Source organism: Talpa occidentalis, unplaced genomic scaffold, assembly GCF_014898055.3.
Source record: "Talpa occidentalis isolate TD23 unplaced genomic scaffold, MPIMG_talOcc4v2.1 talOcc4.2, whole genome shotgun sequence".
Classification (NCBI taxonomy): Eukaryota; Metazoa; Chordata; class Mammalia; order Eulipotyphla; family Talpidae; genus Talpa; species Talpa occidentalis.
In genome coordinates, this window is record NW_023602073.1 from 23,199,226 (window position 1) to 23,210,939 (window position 11,714).

The 11,714-nt window shown below is 47.7% G+C and overlaps 1 protein-coding gene across 1 annotated transcript; it reads right to left on the bottom strand.

The window, feature by feature from the left end:
• Positions 1-2,551: 2,551 nt before the first annotated feature.
• LOC119251897 (serpin B9-like) lies at positions 2,552-11,345 on the bottom strand. The gene is given in 9 exon segments (XM_037519170.2): positions 2,552-3,014; positions 4,414-4,438; positions 4,585-4,693; positions 6,632-6,717; positions 6,720-6,773; positions 9,062-9,179; positions 9,516-9,653; positions 11,177-11,260; positions 11,262-11,345. Coding segments are annotated over 9 exon segments (1,140 nt in total). The 3' UTR covers positions 2,552-2,572.
• Between the last annotated feature and the right edge of the window lie 369 nt (positions 11,346-11,714).

Sequence of the window (11,714 nt, forward strand, 5' to 3'; positions counted from 1 at the left end):
GGGACACCAGGCCCCACAGGATCTGATTAAGACCCTGCAGACCAGTGACCTCATCCTGTCCTGCCCAGAGGTCAGGGTTTTAAGAGCCCCCCTTCCAGCCTTTGGAGTCCCCCTGATTCTCCCTCACTCACTTCCTGGTGAACTCTTGATTCTCGCCCTGGGTGGCTAGTTAATGGCCTCAACGTTGCCTTTTCTTTTTAGCTGTTGGTCTTATTTTTAACTGCATGTTTGTGTTTCAAGTGAAACCGAAAGTGAATTGTTCCCACTCATCCCTCCTGCTGACATCCTGCAGGAGAGGAAAAGAGGCCTTTTCTTTGCCTTTTTTGGTCAGTGTAGGGTAAAGAAAATGTCAAGCTTTTCTGCCCTTCCGCCATCAGGATAGATGATGGATCCTTGTCCTGAATGCATGCCTGATGGCGGGCACCTGGAATAGGGTGTGGGCATAGGTAGATGGGATTCAGCTGAGCTAAGACTGTGCTTTTAAGGGTGGCGTCACGGGGATGCCAGCAGAAGCTGAGAAAGAAGCCGATGAGAGAAGCAAAGAAGCAGAAGCAGAGAACGCCAGAGAGAGTGTAGATTTGCTGGGGGCTGGGAGGGCTGCCAGCCTTTCGGCCCCCCAGCACCCTTGCCTGCCATATGCCTGGTGAACCCCAATAAAAGACCCGCAAAAAACCACTGAGGACTCTGACTCCTCCTTTTCCCGGTCTGCATGGGATCAGAAAACCTGCACTGTGGCCTGTCCTGCCTTTATAGTCAGGGATTAGAAAGTTGGAATGCTGCCTCTAATCTTATGTATCCCAGTGTATTTGGCTGGTCTCTGTTGGGCTGGCTTCACCAGCCTGAGACCCCACAGCCAGAGGATCCCATGCAAATACCAGCAGGGACCCCACTTGTGTTTTGCACCCGGCTCCATAAAGAATGGCCCTGGCCCAGGTGTCAGGTGCTGGGGCCCATGTGCTTGTAAGGCTGCTGCCTTCAAGGAGTTTCAAGTGTTATGCAGAACAGAGGTGTGAATGGCTCGTTTTATTTTATCATAAATATTTATGCATACAAGAACTGGGGGTACAGGCCAGAGGTGTGGGGGTATGTGTGAGAGGATTCACCAGAGACAGAGTGGGGACAGAACAGGCAGATTTGCTGAAATACCCTGTTGAGAGTAACAGTGGGTGAGTCAGGAGAGGTCTGCAGTGCCATGTGGGTAGCTCCCTCGCCAGGCATCCCACTGGTGCTGCAGTGGCTGCAGATAGCATCACAGATTGTATCTTAACACCTTGCACCACCAGGGAGGCCCTCATTTTTTTTAAAGATTTATTTATTTATACATACAGGAAATGGGACATGGGTCAGAGGTGCTGGGTGAGAGGATTCACCAGAGACAGAGTAGGGAGCAGAACAGATGGATCTACTGAAATACATTGCTGAGGGGAGCAGCAGATGAGATAGGAGAGGTCTTCTGTGCCAGGTGGGTAGCTCCCTGGCTGGCCGGGGATCAAACTCGTGCTGCAGAAGCTGTGGATATCTTCACAGTGCTGTGCTTAACCCCTTGCGCCACCACAAGACCCCCTGAATGGCTCATTTTAATTCCTACATAAAATGCTCTGCTTTGTAAAAGTAAGCACATGGGTTGTATTTAATTTACAAGAATCCATGAAGGCTAGTCACCCAGCAAAGTGGGGTGGGATCCTGGGGAGGAGTGAGAATAAGGGGCGTCTTGGTAGAAAGTGCAAAGAAACAGAGGTAAGACAGAGCTTGCATACTCTGGGAACTCCAAACAGGTCACGTAGGGGTGAAGACTGTTCTGGAAAAATGGCAAAGGATGGACAGGAGGGTGATTTTATGTACAGGCTGTTGCAACAAATAAGTAACCTGGGGCGTGGGGCTTAAACAGAAAAGTGCTGTCAGTCTCGCAGTCCTGGAGTCCGAGTCAAGGTGTTGGCAGGAAGGGTTTCTCCTGATACCTTGTTCCGTGGCGTGCAGGTGGCCACCTTCTTCCTGTGTCCTCAACTGGTTTTCTCTGTGCACATGTCTCTTCTTATAAGGACGCCTTTCCTACCTAGACCATGAAGGTTGTCGTGAAATTACCATAATTCAGGCGTCCGTATTAAAGACCAGGAGACGAAGGATCATGACCCGCTGTGTCCCCAGCGCTTTATGCTGGGTTTGGCATGTATTGGTGATTGGTATCAAAAAAGAGAAAAAAAAAATTACATTAGAAAAAAATTTTCTCTAAAACCTAAGCACTGGGAAAAGTGTAAATAGAAAATAGCAGCATTTACTATTTAGTTTTTTTAAATATATATTCATGCATTCAAGAGCTGGGGTTTAGGCCAGAAGTGTGGGGTGTGGGGGGGGCAGGGGTAAGAGGATTCACCAGAGACAGAGTGGGGAGCAGCAGGCAGATTGAAATACACTGCCCACGCAAGGAGAGGGCCTGTCTCACCTGCTGCTCCCCTCAGCATGTATTTCAGTCAACCACCTGTCCTGTCCCCCGCTCTGTCTCTGGTGGATCCTCTCACCCCACCCCCCACACATCTGGCCTGTACCCCAGCGGGGGGTCACAGAGGTGCAACCCCTATGGAGAGCAAAACCGGCCACAGAAGAGAATGCTGTTGGCTTTGTTGTGCCTGATGAAGAAAAGAAAGGGGTGGTCGGCGCAGAACCGCGGCTCATCCTCCATGCAGCATTCCACCACCACCATGGCTGAGGCAGCTGCGGCCTCCGTGCCTTTCTCGTTCACCTCCACAAAACTCTTGTGCACAAACTTGGACAGACACAGGTCTGTCTCGGTTGATATCGCCGAAAAGTCGGCCTGGCTCTGCTGAAAGGCGTCCACTACTCCCAGATGCTGAAGCACAGATTCCATGTCGTAATCCTCTTCCAGTTTAAATTTTGGAAGGAAAACTTCAATGTCGGTACGCGTCATACGGTGTGGCTTGGTCCAGGTCATGAATTTCTTGAAAGTGAGATTTTTTTCCACCTGAAAGGTCAGAATCAGTGAGGTCACACAGGCATCCCTCCTCCTCTCGTGGGTGGCTGCTGACGGTCACCCAGGACCAGGGGCATCTGACACGCCAGGAATCTCTGAGCTCCCTACTTGTGCCATTACCTACAGGGGCTTTGTGCCCAGCTGGGGCAACCTCCAGCAACCTGACACACAGAGGTGGTCCAGTGTCCTGTCCTCTCCTTACCCAATTGCTTCTACGGCATTTCTCGTTGTAACACTTGCCGACGCCCAGAAGACTGGATTCTTTCTCTTTACTGCGCTGTTTTGAAGACCGGACACTGGCAGCAGGAAGAATGGCTGTAAAAGGGCTCTCAGGATAGCCCAACCCCGAAGGGCTTTCTGCCCAGATGGGCCACTGTGTGCCTTGTGGAGAGCAACCTCAGATACAGCAGAGGTGGGAGCTGTCCCCCAACGTAGAATCTATTCTGCCCTGGGTGACTTCTGGCTCCGCCTTCTAGTGCTGGCTCCTCCCCTTCCCTTTGTTGTGTCAGAGTTTCATTTTCTTGTTCACTGCTTCAGGTTCTAAACTGAAACAATGGTTCTTAGATATTCAATAATATTACATGAATTTATAAGCACTGTATATATTTCTTTAAATATATACATCTTAAAATTTTTTTAAAAAGTTTTATTTATTTTGCATGGAAGAACTGGGTTATAGGCCAGAGGTATAGTGGAGTGAAAGGATTCACCAGAGACAGAGTGGGGAGCAGAAGGGGTGGATCTACTGAAACACACTGCTAAGGCGAGCAGCAGATGAGATAGGAAAGGTCTGCTGAGCCATATATGGGTTAACTCCCAGGCCAGGGATTGAACTCAGGCAGTTGTGGTGATAGCCCTGAGACTTAACCCCCTGGCCACCAAGGAGGCCCTAAATATATACATTTTAAAAAATTATGGAATATACACTCAATGGAATATTATGCAGCTGTGATAAAAGATGAACAAGAGATATTTGGAACAAAATGGCTGAACCTCAAGGTGATTATGTTAAGTGAAATAAGTCAAAAAGTGAAAGACAGATAATTGGTTGGTTTCACTCGTTGGTGGAATATAAATAACCAAAAAAACATACACAGGCAAGGGTCCTCCCTGGTGGTGCAAGGGGTTAAGATGCAACCTAGGAAGCTCTTGGCAGCCACTACAGCACGAGTTCGATCTCAGGCCTGCCAGGGAGCAACCCACATGGCGCAGCAGACCTCTCCTGTCTCCCCGCTGCTCCCCTCAGCAGTGTATTTCAGTCAGTCTGCCCGTTCTGTTCCCCTCTCTGTCTGTAATTAATCCTCTCACCCCCACACCTCTGGCCTACACCCAGTTCTTGCATGCATAAATTTAAAAAAAGCATACTAAAGAGAAAGAATCCAGTCCTCTGGGCATCGACAATTGCTAGGATGAGAAATGCCACAGACTGTTGGATAAGGACAGGAAGGGACACTGGTCACGGGTCACTGTCTCTGCTGCTTGACTGCCCACATCACTCATGGACAGGTACACACAGGTGGAGGGTGTGCTGTGTCCTCCAAGGGAGTACACAGGGGGGCATCTGCGTTCATCTCACCGAGTCCAGGTCCATGACTTACGCTCCCGGTCAGCGTAAGGCAGCTCCAGCACCTGGGCGCGCAACTCCATGACATAGGCAAGGTTAAAGCTGGACTCCTGAAACATCATCTGCACGGGCCTTTGCTCCTTCTGATGGGAAAAACAGATGAGCGTGGAATGCAAGCTAGGCTGCTGAAAGAGGCTCTCATTCCTAAGTGAGCTCCAGTGGGCTCCAGTGAAGAACGTACCAGGCTCTAGCCCACACCTCCCGATTGCCCCCAGCTGCTCCCCAGCATCAGTACCAGGCATCAGCAAATAAATGGCTTTTTCCAGAAGAAAAAGCCAGAGTTTCCTCATTTAAAATGCCCTGGTAAGGGCGGGCCTCCTAGGTGGTGCAAGGGGTTGAGCACAACACTATGAAGCTATCCGCAGCCTGTGCAGACGAGTTCAATCCCAGGTCAGGGAGTTAACCACATGGCGCAGCTGCTTGTCTTGTCCACTGCTCCCCTCAGCAGTGTATTTCAGTCCATCTGCCTGTTCTGTTCCCCGCTTTGTCTCTGGTGAACCTCTCACCCCGCCCCCCACTTCTGGCCTGCAACCCCAGCTCTTATATGCATAAATAAAAAAATCTTAAAAAAATAATAAAATAAAACACCCTGGTTGCAAGTATAAAAGAACCACACATATCTTCATGCATTTGAACACAATCGTTCCAATTCTTACACTCTCATCCAAGGAAACTTTTTAAAAAAATACAGAAGAGGTTTAGCTCAGCAGAAATTAATTGAAGCATTAAATATTACATTTGCTTTTTAAAAGTTGATACAGCCCCTGTATTATTAAAACTTGAAATAGTTTCTGGGCCTCCCCGGTGGCACAGCGGTTGAGCGCTGGGTTGCAAAGCGGCCCGCAGCCTCTGCAGCACCAGTTCGATCCCCGGCCACCAGCGAGAGTCCCACATGTCGAGCAGACCTCTTCTGCCACGCCCGCTGCTCCCCTCAGCAGTGTTTTTCATCAGTCTGCCTGCTCTGCTCCCCGCTCTGGCTCTGGTGAATTCACTCACCCTCCCGCGCTTCTGACTGTACCCAGTGCTTGTATAAATAAATAAATAAATCTTTAAAAAAAAACAACAGAACTTTAGTTTCTAAAATCAGTGATAGAAAAAGTTCTCCCCCACCCTCCTTTGCAACTAGAAGATTAATTTTTTTCAGTTATTTAAAGTATACCTTATCCAAAAAAGGCTGTTTTACCTGTATGTTTCCTAGCTGCATTAAATGGGATTTTTTAGGAGTAGGGAGATCTAGCGGACTATTTAAATGCAAAGTTATACCTCAGCGTTGACACTAAGGAGATTGGCAGTTTTAATACAGAAAAACTATAAATCCTAAATGCACAACAGTGAGTTAATTCACAGCAGTTCAAGTCTATACTTATTTTAATTTTAAAAATACCTGATTAAAGACATACTTTTTTGTATCCTCTCCCGCTACTCCACCCAAAACACACACGTATCTCCTGTACACCTGTGTTTGCTTTCTAGCTAAGCAACATGGGCTTAAAGGAAAATCCTCAGTTTTCAGAACTTGGTAGCTGCCATGAAGGTCTGGAAGATTAACAGAGGTTGTAAGAGCAGTCATAAAATGCAAAATATCCTGGATAGCAAATTTTCATTTTTTTTAAAGATTTATTTATGCATACAAGAGCGGGGTTTTAGGCCGGGGGTGGGGGGGTTGGAGGGTTGGGAGAGAGGGGAAGTGGATTCACCAGAGACAGAGCAGGGAGCAGAATAAGTAGACTAACTGAAATACACTGCTGAGGGGAGCAGCAGGCAAGACATGAGAGGTCTGCTGCGCCATGTGGGTCACCTCCCTGGCTAGGGATCAAACTTGTGCTGCAGTGGCTGCGGACAGCTTCATCATGCTGCATCTTAACCCCTTGTGCCACCAGGGAGGCCCCAAATATTTATTTTTCCATTCAAGTTTCCAATTACTTTTGAATCTATTGTTTATGCTTTTACAAATAAAGATTTCTCCATTTAATTTCTTTTTTTTCATTTAATTAATTAAATTTTCAAGAACTCCCCCTCACCTCATTTATTTTAAAAGGCATTTCCATCGTGTTCTTTTTGTCAAACTCTTGATTCCACCTTCCTTTGAAGTAAACGGCGTTGACAGAACCAGCTTCGTCTGGGCACTGATGGAGTTACTCTGCAACAGGTCTTGAATTTTACCTTCCAAGAAAACCATAGTACATTCCGTTGATTTTTATAAGAGCATGATAAGGCTTATTGGCTGATTCAAGATTATCAGTCAAGAACCAAACACAGTTTTTAAGTTTGCGGTGTTTGGATTGTTAAGTACGGAAATCAGAAACAACATATACAAGTGCTACCCATGATTACCGGTAGCTGGAGACTAACCACAAAGGTGATGTTGGGGAGAGGTTCCTAGTCTACTCAAGGAAAACCATTGCACCGGGTCAGAGAACAAGTCAGGCAGGAAAGAGAGAGACAGAAGAGGCTTGTTATTTCACAGGGTTAAATGGGGCTGTGACCTAATGCTCCAAGGTAACCTCCAGGGCTGATGTTCCACAGTCACATGTGCACACGGAGGAGGCATGTTTCCAAAGGAAAAAAGTTGACCATGGAGAACATGGGGCATTGAGGAACATCTGGAAGTTTCTGGAAGAGATTTTATTTATTTGGTCCTCTAAACAAAACACCAGACGTTCCTGCAGAAGGCTAAAGGGGCAATTGAAAGATATTCCTTTTCTTTGCATGAAAGGTTGCACCTTTTCATCACTGCATCCTGACGGCTAAGTGGTGACCATTCCAAGAAGAAATGGGAAAATAACTACTAAGTCTTTAAGGAAAGGCAATCTCTTTTATTTTTTGTTTGGAAATCTAACATTTATTGTATTTAATGTTGTTTGTCACATATATCCTTGAGGCAACATTGGTTTACAGTTACAGGGCCACACCTCCTGTATGTGATCACACCACCCCCACCACCAAAACACACATAGTTCCCCACCCTAGACCACTGGGCCCCGCCAAGGCTGGGTGTGGAGAGGAGGCCCATCTGGTGAGATCATGAATTCACCCAACGTGGAACTGCTACAGACCCCAGGGAAGCAGAAGTCAGTAAGTCATTAAGCTGGAAAGCTGGCCTAGGCACTTGCTTTGACATCTATAGCCATCATCCGGGTCCTGGAGCGGGGAGGACAAACTTAAGTCTCTGTTGTTGGAAGCCTGAGCATCTGATCAGAATTTCAAGAGTCTGTTAAGGTTCATTTATTTATTTTTAAAGATTTATTTATTTTCCTTAGAAGAACTGGCCAGAGTTGCAGGGTGGAGGAGAGGATTCACCAGAGACAGAGTGGGGAGCTGAACAAACAGATGTACTGAAATACACTGCTGAGGGGAGCAGTAGGCCAGATGGGAGAGGTCTGCTGCACCGTGTGAGAAGCTCCCTGGCTGGGGATCAAACTTAGTCCTAGCATGAAGGCACTAAAGCTTACTCCCTAGGCCACAGAGAGGTGCTCTGATAAGGTTTAAATATGCCTTGAGGTGGGCCTCCCTGGTGGTGCAAGGGGTTAGGACGCAACCTATGAAGTTATCCACAGCCACTGAAGCATGAGTTCAATTCCCGGCCAGGGAGCTACCCACATGGCACAGCAGACCTCTCCTGTCTCGCCGCTGCTCCCCTTGTTGTAGAGCAACCCCGATACAAAACGGGGTGCCTGACTGTGGGTCCTCACCCTCACGCTTAAAAGGACTTATCAATGCTCTACTGCAGGCACACGTGAAATGTTAATAAAAGGTTTATTTACAAGGAAAGGGGAAATGAGGAAATGTACAGCTCTGGGAGAAAAGTGGGAGACAAAGTTTTAAATGAGTCCTACCCAATCCGCCGATCAGGTATCCCAAAATGGCTCTTTGAGAGCTGGCCGCCAGCCAGGAGCGGTGAAGCCAGGAGGCGAGCGTTCGCGAGCCAGAGAGAGCCCAAGGCCCACGTGTTTGGTTTTTTATATCCAACCTGGCTGCCCAACTCCACCCTCAGGTCCCAGCCACCCTCCCTTGATGGTGATGGGATTTGTCTTTCCCAGAGTCTTGATGGCTTTAGTCTGGAGTGGGGGTGGAGTCCACAAAGCCTGTATGGGATTAACTCAGGACATCATTTCCCCCTAACACCCTCAGCAGTGTATTTCAGTCTATCTGCCTGTTCTGCTCCCTGCTCTGTCTCAGGTAAATTCTCTCAACCCCCACCCCTGCACCTCTAGCCTGTACCCCTGTCCTTGTATGCATAAATAATCTCTAAAAATAAATAAATAAATACGCCTTGAGGTCCAGCCTGACTCTCTAGAGCAGCAGGGAACAGGGGAGCGGGACGGGAGGAGGAGGAGCTCAAGGGAGGTGAGAAGGCAGGGGAGGAGAAAGGAGCAGGACAGGAGGGAAGGGAAGGGGAGCAGCAGATGTGAGGACCCGGAGGATGACGGAGGGGGACGTGGCTTTCAGACCTTCAGTCTTTTCTGAGACCCAGTTGTTGATTCTCTCCCGGGACTGCTCGGCAGCTTCGACGAAGGGCAGCTGCTCCAGCTCCGCCAGGTAGAACTGGAGACAGGATTCCCGAAAGGCCTTGGGGCGGGAGGGAGTTCAGTGAGGCTGCATGTCCAGGTAAAATGCCAACAAGGTTCAGAAAATCCTGAATGTCCTGAGTGTACGTCTTATCACACGCTCGCCTCTTAGCCCACGGGCTACTGCCGTGAAGGAGTTTAGAAACAGTAAGTACTTAGCCGGGAATTCCCAGAACTGGAGACAGGAATTTTAGAGTCACATGTTAAATCCTTCAAGGCATAGTTAAGAATTACGATTACAAATACCAGTAACGCTGATTCTAAGTGTCAGTGCCCCAGAGTTTCTCTGGGAATGTATGTTCTGCATGCCTCTTATGATCCCACTGCTGTGACTTACGGAGAGGAATTCACGAGACTTTTCTCCAAAGAGCCGGTTGGCTGTTCTCAGCAAGTACTGGGTGCCGGGTCTGTTCACTTCAGTGAGAAGCGACTGGAAGCCCCGGTGAATGTCTTTCTCTGTGTTGAAACAAAGCGCCTGTTGAGAAAATAATGAAAGTGGGGAATAATGCTCTTCACGGCAGATTTTTACCTCAAATGCTCCACAGCATCTTCTTTTTCTCTTTTTCTTTTTTAAAATTTATTTATTTATGCATACAAGAGCTGGGGTACAGGCCAGAGGTGCAGGGGTGGGGGGAGGATTCACCAGAGACAGACTGGGGTACTGCACAGGCGAACTCTGAAACACACTGCTGAGGGGAGCAGCAGGTGAGACAGGACAGGTCTGCTGCACCAGAGCTCTGTAGCGCCCTGGCCAGGGATCAAACTCGGCCCAAACTCATGCCATAGAGGTGATAGTGCTGAGACTTAACAGGGAGGCCCTGTTCACTGTTCTCACATGTTTACTGGAGGTTTGTTAAACTAAGCTCCCCAGTACCCTTGCAGTCTGTTCAAGTAAATACAAGCTTTTGTGTCCATTTGTGTGTGACTCTGCTTATCCCCTTAATTGAGTGAACAAAATATAAAATTTGATGAGGACCCGCCTCCATCCCCGGTCCTGCAGACAAGAGAGCAAAACCATCTGTGCAGAACTAAGTGAGAACAGGTTCCACCCTGTATTGGTGCCAGGATTCACTGCCTGAAGCTAGAGTCAGTCTTTTCAAGCTCACTGCTCCCCGGGGCTGGAATCCTCACTTTAATTACCTAATAAACTCTGTAACTATCATCGAGATTTTATTTCCAGCTAACAGGAACCAGGAAGACCTGTTGGTTTATCAATAACTTGAAATAGATATGGATAATTATACTCACCAATGAATAATTACACTCACAAAGTCATTTGTTCCCCAACACAAGAGACCCTAGCTGTTTTGATTTTATATAAGTTCTCCAGACCAGAGCCATCAACACACTGGGAACAACAAATCCCATGATCACCAAAGGGAGGGTTGCGAGGACCTGAAGATGGAGTTAAGCAGCCATGTTTCTTGTTTGGGTATATAACCAGCCTTGTGGCCCAGGTCGCCCTTTTGACCCCACGGCACTGGGCTTTTAGCCACCTTTGGCAAGTCATTGGGATTCCAGGTCAGAGGAATGGGTAGGACTCTTTAGGAATTTATCTCCCTCTTTATCTCCCTGAGTTACTCATTTCTTCATTTCCCGTTCTCTTGTAAATAAACCTTTTATTAACCTTTTCTGTGTGCCTGCAGTTTAGGATTAATAAGTCCCTTTTAAGAGCACTGGTGAGGACCCACAGAAATGCAACCGGTTTCATATTGGGGTTGCTCTGTAACACTAGGACCAAATTTTGGTAGTTCTCAGTCAGGTTATACATTGCAGAGACTTCACCAAAAATGCTTCAGGGAAGGAGACTCCCTGTCTTGCACTTTGCATTTTGCTCCCCAGGCAGCTCCACTTCCCTGAATGAGCTACTATGGGTGGCTGCACTCACCAAGTACTCCCCCCTTCATTGACAGCCTTAGATCAGATGGCATAAAACTGAGAGACAGGACTTAGTAGCCAAACAGCCAGTCCCTCCTCTTGAGTGACAGGTGAGCTTACCTGGGCCATCTGGGCTGTAGTTTTTCCCTTTGTCCCAAGGAAGACCATGGCCAGGGCAGAGGAGATGCTCAAAGGAGAAAAAAAACACATTCTGAGAAGGCTGGTCTTGGCACAGTAGCTTTAGAAGGTGGAGGGCAAAGGTGCCATTGGCTTCAGTAAGAGCATCCATGGTGGAGGGTCTGGAACCAACAATAAAGAGAAAGTTCACGTCAATACATCTCCAGAATGTTACTGACCAAGTACATGGCAATTCTGAAATTGTATTTTTTTAATCTTTGTTTTTTAAAAGATTTATTTATGTATGTATATAAGAGTTGAGGTACAGACCAGAGGTGTGGGAGGTGAGACGATTCAGCAGAGACAGAGTCGGAACCAGAACTGGCAGACTGCCTAAATACATTGCTGAGGGTAGCAACGGGTGAGGCAGGAGAGGTCTGATGCACCATGTGGGTGGCTCCCTGTCCAGCCGGGGTTCGAACTCATGCTACAGAGGCTGTGGATAGCTTCGTAGTGCTCTGTTTAACCCCTTGTGCCACCA